Raw genomic sequence first — 21,090 nt, 5'->3', positions numbered from 1 at the left:
AATAACCTCAGATATGCAGATGATACCACCTTATAGCAGAAAGCAAAGAGGAACTAAAGAACCTCTTGATGAAAGTCAGAGTGAAAAAGCTGGCTTAAAACTCAACATTCAAAAAACTAAGATCATGGCATCCAGGCCCATCACTTCATGGCAAATAGATGGGGAAACAATGGAAATAGTGACAGACTTTATTACCTTGGGTTCCAAAATCACTATGGATGGTGACTGCAGCCCTGAAAGTAAAAGACACTTGCTCCTTGGAAGAAAAGCTAAGCCAAACCTAGACAGGATATTAAAAAGCAGAGACATTACTTTGGTGACAAAGGTCCATCTAGTCAAGGCTATGGTTTTTCCTGTGGTCATGTATGGATGTGAGAGTTGGACTGTGAAGAAGGCTGAGCGCTGAAGAATTGATGCTTTTGAACTGTGGTGTTGGAGAAGACTCTTGAGAGTCCCTTGGACTGCAAGGAGATCAAGCCAGTCAGTCCTGAATATTCATTGGAAGGTCTCATGCTGAAGCTGAAGCTCCAATACACTGGCCACCTGATGCGAATAGCTGTCTCACTGAAAAAGACCCTGATGCTGGGAAAGATCAAAGCCAGGAGGAGAAGGGGACAACAGAGGATGAGATGGTTGGACTGCATCACTGACTCCATGTACATGAGTCTGAGCAAGTCTGTGAGTTGGTGATGGACAGGGAAGCCTGGCTTACTGTAGTCCATGGGGTTGCAAAGAGTCGGACATGACTGAGTGACTGAACTGAACTGTTTCTTCTTTGCATATCTTCCTTTTCAACCATTTTCCCTTAGCTATTTTGAACTAATTCTTTATTGCCTTTTTATTCTCTTGGATGATTTTCATTAAATTTTTATTTTAATTGCCTTTTTCTTGGGTTTCATGTAATGAAGTCATAATTTCTGAATGAATCTTTATTTTACCTAAAATTTTATTTGCAATTATTCTTTGAATTTCTGTATGAAATTTCTGTACTTTTTCACACCCCAAATGGTTGTTTGAAAATATATAACAAACTTCGGAGTGTATTACAATGCTCTTCTGCTTTATAGTTGGTTTGGGGAGTAATTGTCTTCACTGAAGTATTCTAATTCTTGTTTTCTGTTTTATTACAGTTTAATTCAATCTGTGAATTTCATGTGGTTTATAAAATTTAAAGTTCAATTGTGCCCTCTTTTGTCAGTGTAGCCAAGTACAATTCCTTTTTTTTTTTCAATCTTATTTGACTATTAGAAGATGGGCTGTGTAATCTCCAATTAAGTAATTCTTTTTGCCTTTCAGGATCTTAAATTTTCTTCTTTCCTTCCTTTTTTGACCCTTTGTCACCCAACCTCCAAAAAGTGACTCTCATTCCTTTTAATCTTCTTCTCCTACACAACCAATTCCCTTCAGAAACTGCCATCACAAATCACCTGCTATTCTAACTCATTCTCTGCAGACTCATACTTAGGTTTAGGCATCATTTATATTTTCAGTCTTAGTAGTGTTTGTTGCTCAATTTTGTCCAACTCTTTGTGACCCCTCAGCCTGTCAGACTCTGTCCATGGAATTCTCCAGGCAAGAATACTGGAGTGGGAGGCCATTCCATTCTCCAGGGGATTTTACCGACTGAGGATCAAACCTGGATCTCCTGCACTGCAGGCAGATTCCTGTCTAAATCACCAGAGACTTAGTCTATCTATCCAGGTTTAAAAAAAAAAAAAAAAATTTAGGCTGCCTTCTATTTACCATGTAATTTTTGCAAGACTATTTTCATTTACCATAAAAAGTTTTCTGTTGAGAACTTGAGGCATGACTTGTTTTATTTTTAACTTGCAGTAATTTCAATTTTAGAGTTTCTCTGTCTTCTAGTTATGCTGATTTTTAAAAATTATTTTTTTATTGAAGGATAATTGCTTTACAGAATTTTTTTGTTTTCTGTCAAACCTCAACATGGATCAGCCTAAGTATACGTATATCCCCTCCCTATTGAACCTCCCTCACATGTCCCTCCCCATCTCACCCCTCTAGGTTGATACAGAGCTCCTGTTTGAGTTTCCTGAGACATACAGCACATTCCCATTGGCTATCTATTTTACATACGGTAATGTAAGTTTCCATGTTACTCTCTCTAAACATCTCACCCTCTCCTCCCCTCTCCCCATGTCCATAGGTCTCTTCTCTATGTCTGTTTCTCCACTGTTGCCCTGTAAGTAAATTCTTCAGTACCATTTTTCTAGTTCTGTATATATGTGTTAGTATACGATATTTATCTTTCTCTTTTAACTTACTTCACTGTGTATAATAGGCTCTTGAAAACTATTATTTGTCTTATTATGAATTGTTTCTGAGTTTCTGTGGAGAAGGCCAGTTTTATGTGGCCACCATTATACTGGCTCCCCAAAGTTATATTTTTATTCTTCTTGACTGGCACTGACAGATAACTATCAAATGTTTTTCAGTGAACCAACCTGTGGCACTGCTGATCTTTTAAAATGTGTTTGTTTTCTATTTCCATAATTTCTTATTTTATCTTTATTATATCCTCCCTTCAGTAAAAAAAAATTCCTCTTTTTCTCACTTTTTGAGATGGATGCTTGCATAGTTCTTAAATTTCAGGACTTCTTCTGCTGTATTTTTTAAGATTATATATTTTCCTCCAGAGATTATTGTAATTGCATTCCCACACATGTTGCTACAGTACTTCCATTTTTAACTGAAACTATAGTTGATGTACAATATTATATGTTATAGGTGTACAATATAGTGACTCACAATTTTTAAAGATTATATTCCATTTATAGGTTATTATAAAATACAGGTTATATTCCTTGTGTTGTACGATATCTTATTATTGTTCAAGATATTTTCTACTTTTCCCTTATGCTTTCTTCTCTGGTCAGTAACTCATTGAAAAACATATTTTTATATTTTCAAATACATAATCTTTAAGTATATTTTGATTTAATTGTCTTGTAGGCAAAGAATATATTCTGTATGGTTTAAAACATTAAAAAAATTAGACTTGTTTTATATGTAATGTGTAGTAATTTTTATCAATGATTATTGCAAAAATATTTATTTATGTATGTCTATTAGATCAAGTTATTAACTGTTTTTATTACAGTGTTTATAGTTCTAGGTTATCTCTAGGTACTATACTCCCCAGTATCCCATTGTCATGTTAATTAGCACAGTTTATGATGACTCATATTAGCAAGTCATCAGCAAATATTTCAGTGCCTTTGCAGATAAAAATCCATGTTTAGCGCAGAAGTCACCAAAATCAAACCAACACTGTTAGTGTTATGCATGACTAACAAATACGAAATTTATGCCAAACAAATTGGTGCTACCTCAATATAATTTCTACATCTGACCCATACACATAGGAAAGAATAAGAGCTGTGTTAGAGATGGTCCCATCACTTCATGGCAAATAGATGGGGAAACAGTAGAAAGAATGAGAGACTTTATTTTTCTGGGCTCCAAAATCACTGCAGATGGTGACTGCAGCCATGAAATTAAAAGATATTTGCTCCTTGGAAGAAAAGTTATGACCAACCTAGACAGCATATTCAAAAGCAGAGACATGACTTTACCAACGAAAGTCCTTCTAGTCATACTACAGTTTTTCCAGTAGTCATATATGGATATGAGAGTTGGACCATTAAGAAAGCTGAGTGCCTAAGAATTGGTTCTTTTGAACTGTGGTGTTGGAGAAGACTCTTGAAAGTCCCTTGGACTGCAAGGAGATCAAAGGAAATCAGTCCTGAATATTGATTGGAAGGTCTGATGCTGAAACTGAAGCTCCAATATTTTGGCCACCTGATGTGAAGAACTGACTTACTGGAAAAACCCCTGATGCTAGGAAAGATTGAAGGTGGGAGAAGAGGGAGACAACAAGGATGAGATGGTTGGATGGCATCACCAACTCAATGGACCTGAGTTTGAATAAACTCCAGGAGTTGGTGAGGGACAGGGAGGCCTGGCTTGCTGCACTGTCCATGGGGTCACAAAGAGTCAGACATGACTGAGTGGCTTAACTGAACTGAACTGAACTGAGAGATGGAACGAACAAGTAAAACCAATGGGATCTACTGTTAAAAACGAGGCATGGAAAAATACAAAATCAGATCATTTTTTCAATTTCTAAAAAGCATTCTAAATTACAATTCATTTAAAATATTTTAGATTGTGAGCTTTTCAGCAATTTACAAGATCTGTCACAATTAACTTGTTTCCCATGGCTAATTATTGATAAAATTGGTGAGTGATGTGTGCCTAAGACTGGTCCTCTTCTAGTTTTAGTGCAAAATTTCTGAAATCTGTCATTTCTTATTGTTCTTAAGAAGATAACTAACAGGGTCTGAAATTATGCCTCTTCACTTTCTGGTGATCCCTATTAGTGTCCATCGTCATCTTGGTGTATCACATCCTTGGTATCATGCACAGTCTTTCACTGGAAACTGGATTTTTCTCAAATACACAATCTCTTCCATTTCCTGATTAGTCTTGTAAGACAACACTTCTATGTTATGTATCTTCAATTTCTTTATGAACTGTTTCAGTTTCCAGGTCCTCAACTTTACATAATCTACATCATTTCCTAATAAACATTCATTTTCTACTAGCTATTCTTTTGCAGGTGCATCTTCTTTCTACTTCTATTTTCTGAATGTTTTGCGTGTACTATTTCATAAAGAAGTGATTAAATTTGCTCTTTGACTTCATCTTTGGTGTTCTTGGAATCTGATTCAATGGATACTTCTACTAATGACTCTGGATCTAATTTCTTAGATTCTATGACAAGATTGATGACACTGAAGGAGACCTCTTTATGTGCTAATACTTGAGCATCATTCCATTAAGATCTTCCATCACCATCATCATGAATGTTTCAGTTTCCTAGAGCTTCTTCATGTTGAACAAGACCTAACAAAAGTTAACAACTAATGCTCAGATTTTTAAACAATACAATTACTGTAAACAATATGAAGAAAAAACTTTCAAAAACTCTCTACTTCTTTCCACTTTTGTGTCTCCCATGCTTTGTCTTTAAGACTTTGCTGCCATGTTTATTGGTTGACACCGACAGCTTCTGCTGTCATGTTTGGCATTCTGTATGGAACCATAACTAACCCTTAATGTACAGCAGACACTGTGAGGGGATGCCCCAGGGAACTCCAGAAATAAACAGCAGTGGGTATAATAATTGTATCTTCATATATTGCTTCTATACTAGTCTTTTACAGATCTGGGGTTCCAAATAAACATATGTTCTTTTTCACTGTATTTTCTATGTTTTTTACTTTCCCATAAAAGTAAACAATTTGGTATTTTCCATCTTTTTATAAATTTGTGCATCAAGAGTAGTTTCCTCTGTTTTATCTACTGTTCTCCAGTTCTCTAACCATGTCTGATTCACTACAGGATCCATTTATGTTCTCTGTTTTATTTTCCAGTTCTGAAACTACATTTTCCTCAATTTTTTGAACTTTGCATTTCACAATTTCCAACTTGTTTACTAAAGTGTTAGCTCATTTCTTTTCTTTTCAAACATTTTGTGCTACTTCCAATGTTCATAATCAATTTGTGAGTCTTTTTTTTTTTCTCATTTTTTCTGGTTCTCACTCATGGTGTCCATTCTCTTTTTGTGTTTGGTTACAGTTGATTGTGTATTAAACACTATATTTTAAAAGTTATTGACAGAAATAATTTAAGGCTTAGTAATTAGTATATTATTTTCCTCCAAATAAGTTTTCTTTGTATCTGCCTGGAAATGATAGCAATCTTGGGTCACTTTAACACTGGTTAAAGACTTAAAGTTTTCTCATTTATTCTGAAGCCAGTTGTAGTTTTTTTTTTTTTACTATTGATCTACCCTTACCTTTAAGGTGCCAGCCTTCAGGCATTTAGCTCAAAATAGTGGGTGGTTTTCAAAGATCAATTCTAATTTTTGATGACTTATACCTATATGAGACTAGCAAATGTTCAGTTAAGAGTAGTTTCCCCTTTCAGAGCAGCAAATTCCTATCAGGCCAAAGTGACCCTAAGTGCTGGCTTACATTTTAAAGTTTCTAACTTTTCATTGGTTCAGCAATTTCTCTCCATTAGCTTTTTGATATTAAAAAGTAAATATTAATCTAGTTATTTCCATTGGAAATATTGTCCCATGTTACTTAGTTAGCTTCCATTACTGGTAGGAAAATATCAAGATTTATTTTGACATACAACTCTATGCTTAAATTTAAATAAGGATGCTTTATGAGTTGTTGCATGACAAGAACTTTAGAATTCTAATTCTAAAATAGATAGCTAGGTAAAGCGTATAGCCTTGCCATAAATTTACAGCCTTCAATGGGGGGAAAAAAGCATCAGTGCCTTCAATAATAATGTCCCCTTTCCAAGCTCTCACAGGACTTATCAGAAGGAGCAATGGATTCTTTCAAGAGTCTGGAGATGGAATAAGCAAAATTAACAAATACAAATTCTCCTTACTATTGAAATCAAATTCTCCATTTCATCTGAATTTAGAATAGTTCAAAACAGGGAAAATCTCCCCCATTTTAATGCCACGATTTTCTTATAGAAAAAAATGTAGACAAGAATAGACATGAAGTCCTGGCATGGTGGACGGTATCTTGAGTAAAGGAGACACAGGTGACATACATTTTGAGTAACCTTTTTATTCCATGGCCATACACCCTAGTGTACCTGATGACCTGTGGGAGGTATGCTCCATTTCTCTTTGTGGTAGAATTAGAAAAAGCAAAGGGAGAGGTGGGAAAAGGAGAAATCAACTTGAGAAACTACAGATAAATTTAGGCAGATCAACTTTAGGAAGGAATAAATACAAGAGTTACAAAAATGGAAATAGATTCCTTGAAGATATCCATAACTTTACTGCTAATAGACATGTTTTTTGGGGGGTGGGGGTGATGAAAATGTTAAAAAATTAGACTGTAGTAATGGTTGCACAATTCAGTGGAGAGCCAAAGAAAAACCCCACTGAACTGAATACTTCAAATGGGCAAGTTTTATGTTTTGTAAAATAAACCTCAGTAAAGCTGCTTAAAAAAAAGAAAACATGTCATATCTATGTATCTCTGGAGGAGTCTCCAAGTAATTAGAGTCTATTAAATCCACATAGGAAGATTCAGAAATATATCCAGCTTTAAAGTTTGACTTTATCTTTGTGGTCAAGTCAGTTGTTTTACATCACTGGGTTTCAGCTTTCTCAAATAATATGACATAAACACATCGTCTTGTCTAGAAGCAGGAACTGAAACACGCTTTTTTTTTTTTTTCCCCCAATTAATACATGGTAGGAGTGCTCCAGGTGAAGTGTAGGATACAACAAGGAAAGGACACTGATGGGAATGTGGTTTCAGCTGAAGTATAGCTTTATTCTTTCTTCAAGGAAGTCAGTCACTGGCAAGTCTGAGTGGTCATGAGGGAGGGTGTATTGTCCAGCTGGTGGCCGTCAGACACATAGTGTCCACTGCCCGCTGCTACTGGGGAGGGTGCGCTTGCCAGCAGAGGGGGCCTGGGTTGAACATACCATCATCCACTACTCACTCCTCTTCCATAGTGTTGCTGTAGGGATGCACAGACAATGAGACTCTACAATGACTGTGAACTTCTGCACAGGGTCTGACAGGTAAGGAGTACTTTATAAATGGTAGCTATTAAAAAAAAAAAAAAAAACTTATATGCTAGTTGACTAACAATGCTGTGATAGTTTCAGGTATACAGCAAAGTGATTCCATTATACATGTACCATTCTTCTTCTAATTCTTTTCCCATTTAGGTTATTACAAAATACTGAGCAGAGTTCCCTGTGTTATACAATAGGTCCTTGTTATTCATCCATTTTAAATATAACAGCATGTAAATGTCAATCCCAAACTATCCCTCTCCCCACCCTTACCCTCTAGCAACTATATGTTTGTTAGTTCTTTAAGTCTGTGAGTTTGTTTCTGCTTTGTAAATAAGTTCATTTGTATCATTTTAAGTGCTATCAACAATATTTCTCTCTCTTAAGATTCAGTATGATAGCTATTTGTTTATAGGACATAAAATATCAAATACACAATGAAATAAGTTGATTACAAATATTACATAACCCATCTAGTAAGAAATTCTTACTGTACATGTTGCTTCCTCATCAAATATATATGGGTGATTTATTGAGTGTTCTCCATGATGCGGTTGGGAAGGAGTAACTTTCAGTGGGCTCGTCCAACCTGAAAACAAAAATGTATGTGGTTTGGGTACATACATATGAAATACATACAAACAAAATGCAATAGAAATTTATTTTTCCACCAGAACTGTTTTCTACTAGAAAGCTGAACTCAGGTGGTGTTTATTTTTCAATGGGTTATCTAAAAACTTTTCTCATTGAGAACAGAACAGCCCTGAGATTTGTATTTTAGTATAATGATAATAGTGTACAATTATCGGATACTTATTACTTATTATTGTAAGAGATCTCTTGGGTACTATTAATCTGTGTATGTGCATGTAAGACATGCTGGAGATGGTGGTGACACAAAGGAGTTTACTATGTAGATAATTCAACCTAATGATAAGAGACTAGCAAATATAAAAGCTGTCTTCAACAAATATTTACTGCCCTATAAATGAAAGAGGATGAATATTTAAAGATGGAAAACAGGTTTCCTGGTTTTTAGGTGCTCATGAACAAATGGAAAAACAGACATGCCAAGTAGGTAATGCAGTATAATGTGTTAACTCTAATAACACTTGAGCTCTGAGTGCTGAGGGAGTGCAGAGGAGGGACATCTAATCCAGCCAGATTGCAGGAAGTTAGGAACATCTTTCCGACAAAAGACCTGACTTCATTTGACAACTGATTACAACTCGGTTAACAACGGAAGTGGCAGAAGTAGAGTCATTCCAGACAGAGGAACAGTATGTGTGATGGCAGGCTAGACATGTTGAGCAATATCAAAACTCTTATGAGAAATTACTGAAGGTTGGGTATAGCTACATGTTGGAACAGCAGCCAGCGAGTGGTAGAAGATAAACAAAAGAGGTCAGCCAAAGTCAGGACATGAAAGTCTTGGACTTAACCTTCAGAGAGATGGCCATTACAAAGTCCTTAATCAGAGAGACTGATAACTTTGCAAATTACTCTGGTTTGGACAGGAGACTAGTGTAGGTGTAGATAATGCTTGTACCACAGAAATCCTTTTCCTACTGTATGGGGGCTTCTAATTTGGTCCTCTACTTTTTAGCTTGGGGCTTCCCTGGGAGTTCAGCTGGTAAAGAATCCGCCTACAATGCAGGAGACCCTGGTTCAATTCCTGGGTCAGGAAGATCGCCTGCAGAAGAGACAGGCTACCCACTCCAGTATACTTGGCCTTCCCTGGTGGCTCAGCTGGTAAAGAATCTACTTGCAATGCAGGAGACCTGGGTTCAATCCCTGGGTTGGGAAGATCCCCTGGAGAAGAGAACGATTACCCACTTTAGTATTCTGGCCTGGAGAATTCCAAGGACTGTACAGTGCATGGGGTTGCAGTCAGAAACGACCGAGCAACTTTCACTTTCAACTTTTCAACTGTTTACCTTTGAAACCCCATAAATTAATCTAACTTAGCAGATGATGAAACTAAAATGTTAAAATGTGGGGCTAGATGGACAGTACATAGATGTTTAAACATAGTTAGAGGGGTTTGGGATAACACAGGAGTACCATGGTTACCATTGATACCAATCTGGTGGAGCTCTATAAGAGAGGGCTGCAATTCTTAGGGCTTAATAACATATATACTTCCTGGCTAAGATGCCAGTGTGACCTCATGAATTATTTGACCTCCTCTGAGTCTTATTTTCCTCACCTTTAATGACTGCTGTCACAGTTGTAAAAACTACAACTGTATTTAAAGGAACTGGCAAATCGGCATGAAGTTCACACCTTTATTTACAACTTTATGAATTATCAATTAGGAGCTATAACATTATTAGTACCCATGGAAGTAATATCATTTTCATAATGATGATGAAGATTCAGTCAGTATTTAACCAAGGAACTCAGGACAGAATCTGAAAAGAGAAGTGGCAATGGAGGGCCAGAGAATTGGGACCCTCTGTGGAGAAGGCAATGGCACCCCACTCCAGTACTCTTGCCTGGAAAATCCCATGGACAGAGAAGCCCAGTAGGTTCCAGTAGGCTCCATGGGGTCGCTAAGAGTCAGACACGACTGAGCAACTTCACTTTGACTTTTCACTTTCATGCATTGGAGAAGGAAATGGAAACCCACTCCAGTGTTCTTGCCTGGAGAATTCCAGGGACGGAGGAGCCTGGTGGGCTGCCGTCTATGGGGTCGCACAGAGTCGGACGTGACTGAAGCGACTTAGCAGTAGCAGCAGCAGTGGATCCTGAGGGAAGTCAGAGAGCAGCATGTGAGAAGGCCTTTAACAGCACTGCTGACTGTGAAGATGGAGCTGGCCATGTGAGAGGGCTCCAGGAGCACAGTGTGTCCCTTGGACATCAAAGAGCAAGGAAACGGGTGCCTCAGATGTCAGGGACTGAATTCTGCACAACTGGAATAAACCCCAAAGCAGATTTCCCCCAGACTCTCTAGATATAAACAAAGAGTATACCTGGACTGTGGCATGGTTGGATCTCAAACAAAGAACAGAGAGGCTTCTGACCCACAAACTTGTGAGTAATAAATGTGTTTCATTTAAAGCTGCTAAGTCTGTGGCAGTTTGTTACAGTGGCAAGAGAAATTAATACAGAGGCAGAGGCGAGAGGCCAAGAAGCAGTGCTAATTTCCACAATCATTTCAGCTTTGAGAATGATAATTCTGTGACTCAGCTGGCCAAAGAAAATCCTCCAGAAGATTCTCATGCCAACAGCAGACACGTGGCACTTTTTGGTATCCTCTGATTTGAAGCCATTTTTACCAGATGCTTAGAAAAAAAACAAAAGAAAATAGAAAAACAAGAAAACTAAAATTCTGATTTTAAGCCAGAGTAGAAGTAAACAGTAGAGAAGGAAGTGGCAATCCACTCCAGTGTTCTTGCCTGGAGAATCCCAGGGATGGGGGAGCCTGGTGGGCTGCCGTCTATGGGATCGCACAGAGTCGGACATGACTGAAGCGACTTAGCAGCAGCAGCAGAAGTAAACAGGGCAATGAATTACGGCTACACTGTATTAATACCTCAGGACATCACACTTGCATCTAAGTATGATGATGCCCTTTCTTTTACTGTTTCAGGATCTACTGCTGCACAACAAACACCGCCAAACCTGGTCATGTAAACAACCATTCATCATCTCCTGGGATTCTGAAGCTATGTGATATGGCATAGCTTCGATAGCTGGAAAGGTCCAAAATGACCTCACTCACATGGCTGGCAGGTTGGTGTTGACTATTAGCTATGAGCTAGGCTGGGCCTGAAGACCAGTGCCTGTTATTTTTTTACTATGGATCTAGATTGGGTCTCTCCCAAAATAGTGACTGAAACTTCAGGGGAAGAATCCCAAAAGGACCAATCTCAATGTGTAAGTACTTACCAAGCTTCCACTTGCATCACACTTGCTAATATCTTATTGGTGAAAGCCACTCACATGTCCAAGTCCAGAGTCAAGGTGAGAAGGAAACAGACCTCATTTCATGGTAAGAGAGTTAGCAAGCACACATCAGAAGGCGGTGCGTTGCCAAAAGCACTTTTGGGAACAGCTATTACACTCCTCTCCTTCAAAACCCACAGTCTCACTTCATGCTACCAAATACATATCTAAGTCTTTTGTCAAGGAAAGCACTATGGTACTTCCTCATTTATTAGATATTTAACATGTTCAAAATTGTGATTTTTTTTTTTTTACATTGAATGGGTTTTCTGTGTAACCCAAAATTATATGAGTCCGGAAGAGTCTATCATGAACACTATTCTCCTATAGGCTTTATTTTTATTATAAAGTATTTCTACAATATGCTGCCTTTAAGGAAACCAAAACATTACAAGAAAGATTTGAGGGCTATTCTAAGTATTTTTTAAATTCATGTGTTATCTCTCCTCTAACGGTTACACTAGGTCTTTAATACACATACACACACACACACACACACACACACACACACATAATACCCTTTGTAAGTTATTTTCCGTAAATTTTCTCTCTCAATATAGCAAAAGGTAGGTGAATTATGTTGACATTTTCAAATAACCAAATTTAGGTTTAGTTTATTTATTTATTTTTACTATTTTTCTATTCTCTATTTTATTTCTATAAACCAAACATTTGACCTTCAAAATATATGATGCAAATATTGACAGACTTGAAGGGAGGAAACAACTGTACAATAATAGTTGAAGACTTTAGAACTCTACTTTCAATAACAAATAGAACAGCCAAACAAAGGTCAATAAGGAAATAGAGGACTTGAACAATAATTTGATCCAACAGACATATACAGAACACTCTAACCAACAGAACACCCAAGCAGAATATACATTTTGCTCAGGTGCATATGGAACATTCTCTAGTCTATACTGTAGGTGACAAAGCAAGTCTTGTAAATTTAAAAGGACCAAAAGCATGCAAACTATATTTTCTGATCACAACCAGAAAACAATAAAGTGAAATAAAATTAAACATTGATATATGAAAATTAAACACCACACCCCTAAAACACCAATGGGTCAAAGAAGAAATAACATGGAAAATTAAAAACTATCTTGAGACATATGAAAACTAAAATACAACAGAAGTTATGGGATTCAACAAAAGTAATGCTAAGAGGAAAACTTATAGGTATATAAATGCTTATATTAAAAAAGAAATAGATCTCAAATCAACTACCTCAACTTACACCTTAAAAAAACTATCAAAAGAAGAAACTAAATCAAAGCCAGAAGAAAACAAAATAATAAAGATTAAGTCAGAGATAGACAGAATAGAGAATAGAAAAATAATAGGGAAAATCAATGACAGCAAGAGTTGGTTCTTGAAAAAAATCAACAAAATTGATAAGCATTTAGCTGGGCCGACTCAGAGAAAAAGAAAGAAGACTTAGATAACTAAAATTACAAATGAAAGAGGGGACATGACAGCTGATGTTTGTCCGAGGAGGTCATTGAGAGGCTGTGACCACCCACTGGCCCATGAGCTGAACTCAGGCAATCCAAGGCTCCTCGTCCCCTCCCCTGTCCATAGAATGTATACTCTGTCCACTGTTCCCACAGTTGGAGCTGTTTCAAGGATACAACGCAGAGACTAGAGTATGGCTGTTGAGGCCACAGTGTACATGATTGAGCCCTGTCAAGTCTTCTACGTAGACTTTAAGATTCTGGCAGGCAGGTGTGGAGATCTACTCATCTTGAGGCACCTATGACAAGCACCATAAATAATTTCTCTGCTCATTTAACCTGCCACCCACCCATCTGGGATGTCTGCCTCTTCCTCTTTGCCTTTTGAGTACAGGTTCAGTTCTGTATTTCACCTGAGGAACTCCTGAGATTTTGAACCAACAATTTTATAGAAATAAAAAGGATTATAAGAAAGTACTATCAACAGTTGTATACCAAATAACTTTATAATCTGCATGAAATGGACAAATTTCCTAAAAACACATGACCTACCAAGATTGAATCATAAGGAAACAAAAAATATAAACAGGTCTGTACTGTATAATTTTCTCATATGAGGTAGGTAAAGTGGTCAAATTCAGAGACAGAAAGTAAACTGATTGCTAGCGGGTGAGAATGGGAATGGTATGGAGTTGTGTTCAACGGACATAGATTTCAGTTCTGCAAGATGAAAAATTTTGAAGATCAACAGTTCTAACGGCTGTACAATAATGTGCTTAATATCGATGAACTACACACTTAAAAACGGTTTAGATGGTGATTGAGGGAAGGCTTGTGTACCCCCAAATTCATGGTGCAGCTCTTATGATGCATCATATCATCAACAATATGATGATATTTGGAGGTGGGGCCTTTGGGAAGTAATTAGGTTTGGATAAGGCCATGGAGGTGTGGCTCCCATGACAGGATGGAACCAGGTACAAAAAAACAACTGAACAAAGTTAGATGTCTAGATAAGGTTAAAATAGGATAAAAAATCAGCAATATAACGTTTCAGGATCTTGTTTTGATATCTAAGAAATCCCACTGGAATGTGATATAATTAAGTCTGATAAGATATTCTTCTTTATCAGAATGTATCAGAAATTATGTGTATTAGGTTGGCTAAAATCTGAAAGTACTTATTATTTATAATTAATGATTATTTCCAGAAGCCACAACATCTTTGAAAGCACAGGACAAATTATATTGAATGCAATCCCTAAACTTTGATTGTTCTTTGAACTGTTAAAAGCTAGTAACAGCTACTATTAATTAAATGCTTTACGGGTTCCATGAATTTTGCTAAGTCCTTTGCCTATCTTAGCTAATTCAGTTCTTACAATTTTATAAAAAATTTAAATACAAAGGAACTGAAAATTCTGAACTTTGCTTAACTTTCTAACATCTAACAAATGTTATTGTTTCATTCCTCTCTGTCAGATATTTTTACGTGAATAACATTAAATAGCCCTTGCTATTGATTTATAAAGTATAACTAGTATATCAGTTTTACAAATAAGGATACACAGGCACGGAGATGAGCAATGGCTCCTGGGTTATAGTGCAAGTAAGCTTTCTGCCAGGATCTGAGTGCAGATAGTGTGACTCTAGAGCCTATCTTCTGAATTCTGTTGTACTGATCTAAGCAGTGACATAGAGGCTAGATGACCTCTATGCTTGGTTCTCAGTGCACGTCTGTTAACCCTATGTTAGTCATAGGTTAGCCTTAACAAATTATTCCTTCAACCTCTAATGTGCTGGAATGTTTTGACAGTTCACTCTTTGAAAAAGTCACCTCCCCAAAAACCAACAATAATGTTCTTAAAAATTACACTAGGCTGCGATTTTCTGCTTACCAGCAAGGTGACATACTTGTCTAAAATAGGACAATGAAAAATAATTTTGATTCCTTTAAAGAAGTGTCCTTGACAATGACTATTTTTATTATACATTGAAACATTAGCAAAAGACTGAACTCAAGCTCCTTTCTTGACACAGAATTGGGTCACTAGTGCAGAATCAGTGAAAATGTACTATGGCTGTGAGATTGACATGAACTCATCAGTGGTTCCTTCAGTGTGAAGTGCATTTGTTTCTTGTAATATCTTATTACCCTAGATGGTATTTCCAATGAATTATAGAAAAATAATTGACCTCCCTGGTGGTTCAGTGGTAAAGAATTGTGGGTTCAGTCTCTGGTCGGGAAGATCTGCTGGAGAAGGTAATGGCAACCCATGCTAGTATTCTTGCCTGGGAAATCCTATGGACAGAGGGACCTGGTGGGCTTTAGTCCACGGGGTTGTAGAGTCAAACATGACCAAGTGTCTGAACAACAACAAAAATAATTCTTAAAAAAAGTAGTGAACCTTGTATGCATTATTTACATGAAAATTCCAAACTAAGGAATGTCCCCAAGCTTAGCTGCTGAGGCCCCAACTGTAGTGCACATTAAAAGTGTAACTATTACCCTGCACTTCTCTCTCACTAAAGTACTCTTATCTCATTTAAAAGTTGGCATCCAGAGGGAGTAGCTTGGGACCACTACCTTGTGGGGCTTTGCACTGCTACTACCTTTAGCCTTTACCCTTATTCCCTTCCCGGTCCCAAGTGCCTATGGCTTCTCTTCATGGAGGAGCGGCAGGAATCGTTGAGTACCCACTGCTGCGAAAAATGGTGATGTCACAGTTTCTCCACACAGCCTCCCTAGGCCTCTGGTCTGTGGTTGGGTGCTCCAGAGGAGCAGGGAAGTGGGCGCAGCCCCGGAAGGCTAGCCTAAGGCTCAGCATCTCTTGCTATAGCAGCCGGCCATTTCCTTTCCCAGAAACTCAAACGTGTTAATCTCTTTTCACTCCCTGCCTGTCAGACACATTCCATACAGGAACACTGCCCATGGTTTTTCTCCGAAAGTGTTTCTCAGCACTTCTGGACCAGGCTTGTGACACTCTCTGGGGGTCTTACAGAGAATCCATAAGGTGCAGCTGTCAGTAACTGTCATCAATTCTGCCTCCAGGGTTGTTGTGGAGTAATTTATGCAGGGGTTGCCTTTCTTCAGCTTTGGTTCTTACCAGACCCTCAAATTTTCTTTCAGCTACTTTCTCACTGCATTTCAGCCTGTGTAAACTTTTTGATAATCATCAGCTAAGTTATTTTTTCCAAGGGAAACAGATAAGGTGGCATGATACGCAATTATCAGAGTTAAATATATTCCTTTGTGGCAAAATTAGGTTATCTGTATGTTTAGAATAAGTTATCTGATATACACTTTGTGTTTGTCACTTACACCAATGAATGCACTTTTTGAAAACCATTTTTTTTTTTACAAACAGGTTTATAAAAAGCTTATCATTCTTACTACATTTTCCTTACAGTCTGTAATTTAAAAATAAGAATTCCTTATTTGGTTCTTTACAATTTTATGTCAAATGAACTGCTAAGTACTGAATGAATCTTAGATCCATGCTCTTCTGTCATTTGAAAGTTTTAAAAATTACAAAGCCTGTATCACTTCATTTACCTCCAAGTCTTGCTCTGATGGAAATGTCTGGTACTGCCCTGGAATTCCACCTTCTGTCCTGTTTCAGTTCTTCCAATAAAATTGTTTTCCTTTTTAATGTCGTCTGAAATCCTGTGTCTGGCCTGGGAACTCGATGTTGAGGTTTCACATCACTGAAATCTACTAGGCTTGGTATGGTCCTGCCAACGCCAGGCTTTAGGTCAGCATCACCACCAGGACTCAAAAACCCTGAACAGGGGTCTTGTAAGGGTACATCATCCCGAAGTGGAAATAATGGATAATCTGGCCCATATGGCGGGGGATATGGATAGTGTAAATGATAGTCCGGCAGGACTGAAGGGGGATAAGGGTGAAATTTAAGAAAAGTAGGGTTGCATTTCTTCTCCATTCTGCCATAGTCATGTCTGTCCTCAACTCCTTTCACAAAAGGCATGTTCAGTTTTCTTAAGAGAGCACAGTAGTGGGGGTAATCTATGTTCTCAACAGCCTTTGTTCTTGAAAGGAAGGATCCTTCAGAGATACTTATCTTTCCAGGTATGAGCTGTGAATATGTATCCATGGCCTCTCACTTTAAAATTGTGGATTGACAGTATATTAATTGCTTCTGATGGCTTCTTTCTCTTTAACTAAAAACTATTATATTTTTAATAACTGAAGACTCGTTAAACTAATAGAGTTATTGATTTGGCTTTCTCAATGCCAATAGAGTAGTTTTTTTTTTTTTTTTTAAGGCAAATATTTTTCTCCAGTAAAGGAAGTAAGGGACCAGCACAGAAAAAAACAAAAACAGAGCCCATGTTGCTTGGCAACAGTTAGAACTCTAACCCACTGTATCACTATATACAGCATAATTTAATTCTTAGGTAACACACTGTATCACTATACACATTATAATGTAATTCTTAGAAAAACAATTAAACAGACTTGTTAGTAAAACCTCCATGATAGTTTCTTCAGCACTGCTCAGGAAAACTGTGCTCATTTATTTTTCAATTTTTCCATAAGTTGATACTTTATGGGCAAATGATATTCAGTAAAGGGTATAAATAAAGCAGTTAATGAAGAGGCAATATATTTTTTAAAGTATTCTCTCATATATTTTAAATATTTTACCTCATAGATATAATAAACTACAAAACATGTTACCTATACAAATGTAAACTGAAAAGTGCAAAAAATGAACATATATTACCTACAGTTAAATCAATATATCTAATTTTTAAAGAAAATTTACATTTATAATCAAAGCATGGGTTTATCTTTTACATGTCCTACATTAGCCTTACTTACCTTTTTTCCACCATGATGGACAGAGTAAGAGCAATGAGGTTCTTAAACTCATTTCAAGAAAACTACAGTAAGCACCAGCTATTAGCTCAATGCAAAAAAAAAAAAAAAAAAAGACATCAATACACTGTTTATTTAATAGCTCATTTCAACTAGATAACTTGGTCTTGCACGAAAACAGCTATCAAAGGAATTCCAGACAGTAGAATTTGGGCATGAAACTCACACTATCCTTACTGGAATAAAACATGCAAATACAAATGACAGACCTACCTTCTGATTTTCAGCAATCAGCTTTCATCTTTAGAATCACACCACATATTAACTAAGATTTCCAATATTACTTCATATTCTCAGGTTGAATATTAGGAATTTCCATAGCAGACTAAGGCAGGGGGGACTGGTGAACTGAAGCAAATTCTTGAAGACAGAAAACAGAAAGTTCAGAATTTTGCGTGGTGTGATAGTCTTCTCTACCCTTTATTTACTAGAGGCCCACAGTCCAAGGTCATTTGCTAAAAATCATGTTGTGCAGGTTGAGTTGTTTATAAAAATTACAAGAAGTTTTAGCAGAACACATCCTCAAACACAGTGATTTATTGAGTACTATTCACTGAAATTTGTTTTCCAGGTATGCTCAAACAAGTGCAAGACCTTGACCAAAATGCTGGTTGGATCTAAATCATCCAGGTCTCTGTTTACTAAGACATGCCTAGACAGGTAAAATTCAATTTAGGAGTTTATACAGATTAGCAAGCATTTCTAAAGAAGTGAATCTACTCAGTGGAATAAACTGTACTCCATACATTTTACCTATTAACACCTGCATAAATATATCCAGAAAGTCCGGGGAATATGCAGAAATTTCAACTCCCTTTGCTAATAAGAACCAAGGACTTCTTCAGAAGTAGTCCTTAAGAAATGTCTCCATCGTGGTCCTGGTCCTCGTCTCAAAAGAACGCTTAACTCCTTTCTACCAGATGTTTCCTTTTCAAAAAAGTGTATGACTACTGGAATGCTTGCATTATACCAGAAACTAGCCCAGCAGTTGAAGTTAAAATATTTGCAAACAGACACAATCCTAGCTCTGAAGATACAGCATGTAAAGCAGTCCAGCTAAAAGACAGCAAGGGGTCTATCTGTGGTGCAACCAAGATACACCCGAAGGTATCACTACTGGAGTCACTCTACCAAAGAAGAGTGGAGGTTAGGCTGTCAGTATGAGATTCCTCCTGTGCAATGGACAACCACAGATGGCTTTCAGTCCATTCTAGTTCACTCATACCTTCCTTTTATACATGGTTATTAGGCATTATGTCTTCAGTTGCTTAAACCCCATTCATCCAAGTATTTGAGTTAATTGCATATTTGCTCGGAGAAGGCAATGGCACCCCACTCCACTACTTTTGCCTAGAAAATCCCATGGACGGAGGAGCCTGATAGGCTGCAGTCCATGGGGTCGCTAGAGTCGGACACGACTGAGCAACTTCACTTTTACTTTTCACTTTCATGCATTGGAGAAGGAAATGGAAACCCACTCCAGTGTTCTTGCCTGGAGAATCCCAGGGACGGGGGAGCCTAGTGAGCTTCCGTCTATGGGGTCACACAGAGTCGGACACGACTGAAGTGACTTAGCAGCGTATTTGCTTCTATTGTAGCTCTGCTCATGTTAAGTAAATCTTTCTGCTGCAGAAATGCAGAAGACTCTAACTTGTTCTGGCTATAAACGAACACCCACTTAGGGGGGACAGGTTGTTTTATACATCTTCCTGAACTCAGGTGATAATGTTGCATGCGGTCAATTCCATATAAGGTTGTTTCCCCGTTCTTCCCACTCAGGGTCTTCCAGGGGCTCAGGGTCCACTTCCACTCTCGCCTGCTGTGTGGGGCCAGTACATCTGAAGGTAGCAGCAGCCAAGGTTGGGAGAAGCAGGCAGCCCTCTGGGGCTGCACCAGCACTCGCTTCCCTGACCCTCACACCGCAGGCCGGGTTTGGCCTCAACACTCAGATTCGGCCAAGGAGTCTGTAGGCCCACGAACACCGGCGAACTGCGGGGCCCGCGGCTCTTCTCTGGCTCCAGAACCTTCCATAGGTCGCCTACGCAATTCGGATTCCCTGAGATGCTGCGACATCCGGAAGACGAACAACATTTAGATCCTCCGTGGGCGTCGAGCCGACGAGGCCCAGTGGCCTAACCTACCTGCCAAGCCCCGCCCCCGCCTTGCCGGAAACGACTGCCCTCTTTCCGGCCACCCTTCCGGCCCACATCCCTCCAGCTTCCGGCGGGCGGGTGTGCGCGCGCCGCCTAACGACCTTCTGGGCCGACGGTCGGCAGGCGGCGGCGGCGTGTGAATGGAGGCTTCGGCCCCGGGCCGGGCGCGGCGGGGCTGGCGGCGGGCCCGGGCCGCGGGCTCCCCGCTCTCCCGGGCCGCGGTGGTCCTGGTGGTCTCCGCGCTGGTGCTCTGGGCGCCCCCGTCAGGTGAGGCGGCGGCGAGCGGCGCGGGGCCGCAGCTCCCGGAGATTTTTGTGTATCACACGTGCGCCCTCTGATGGGAAAGCCTGTATCACAGGTCCCGCCCATATATTTAATAAGATGTAAGTGCTCAGGAACCAAGGACTTGTCACATTTATGTCTAGATGGATGAGGTTATTGAAACACCCACCGCTCAAGGCTGGAGGTCAGATGGGCTGCTCATAACCCCCTAATCAGCCCACGGGTCCTTTGCCAGCTTTCCACGATGTTCTGGGCTCTGGATTTAAGTATATTTCAAAACCAGCAGACATCCTACGGCTTTGTCACTTCCCGTGGACCTGGAGCTCCATCTGTTGGTTTTAGCTATAAAGTACAAAGCCTGGGATTTTAAACTTTTGATATTTTGCTGTCGCCATTTGTTTCCTGCTTTGTATCCAGAAATCCGAGATACTTCACATTTTCAAAATACAGTTAAGATATTGAAGGGAGAGCTTAATTAAACTGTCGTCATTTAACCTGAAAGGTTTTGGCTGCGTTATTTTGCGTTCAAGTTTTAGACTTTTTAGAAATATTTAATAACGTTTCTACCAGAATTGAATCATAGAAAGGATAAAAGAGGTGTGTTTAGATAAAAGTTGTGTAGATAAGGGGCGATGAGAAAAGAATCCCACCAAGAATTTGAGGAAGGGCTGCATAGATAGGCAGGTA

The 21,090-nt window shown here is 38.6% G+C and overlaps 2 protein-coding genes across 8 annotated transcripts in view; one reads left to right on the top strand and one right to left on the bottom strand.

Annotated features, from left to right (window-relative positions):
* The window catches only part of SPMIP7 (sperm microtubule inner protein 7), a 63,392-nt gene extending 46,212 nt beyond the window's left edge, over nucleotides 1-17,180 (bottom strand). The window contains exons 1-2 of the mRNA XM_070368867.1: nucleotides 16,622-17,180; nucleotides 8,146-8,243 (exon numbers count right to left, since the gene is read on the bottom strand). Of these exons, the coding sequence (XP_070224968.1) occupies nucleotides 8,146-8,243; nucleotides 16,622-17,180 (657 nt within the window). The remainder of the gene's footprint in view (nucleotides 1-8,145; nucleotides 8,244-16,621) is intronic.
* Nucleotides 17,181-20,180: 3,000 nt separating this feature from the next.
* The window catches only part of ZPBP (zona pellucida binding protein), a 141,383-nt gene continuing 140,473 nt past the window's right edge, over nucleotides 20,181-21,090 (top strand). For 5 of the 7 annotated variants that reach the window (XR_011463915.1, XM_070368833.1, XM_070368829.1 and 2 more), the window contains exon 1: nucleotides 20,181-20,388. Coding sequence is in view for 6 of the 7 variants with exons in the window: in XM_070368833.1 (XP_070224934.1) it covers nucleotides 20,262-20,388 (127 nt within the window). In the remaining variant the exon portion in view is untranslated. Of the gene's footprint in view, nucleotides 20,505-21,090 lie in introns of all 7 variants that reach the window. The other 2 variants (XM_070368828.1, XM_070368831.1) reach the window with 2 other exon arrangements.

This window comes from Bos mutus, chromosome 4 (assembly GCF_027580195.1).
Source record: "Bos mutus isolate GX-2022 chromosome 4, NWIPB_WYAK_1.1, whole genome shotgun sequence".
Taxonomy (NCBI): domain Eukaryota; kingdom Metazoa; phylum Chordata; class Mammalia; order Artiodactyla; family Bovidae; genus Bos; species Bos mutus.
Note: the sequence above shows the minus strand (reverse complement) of the source record. Positions and strands in the feature narration are given on the sequence as shown.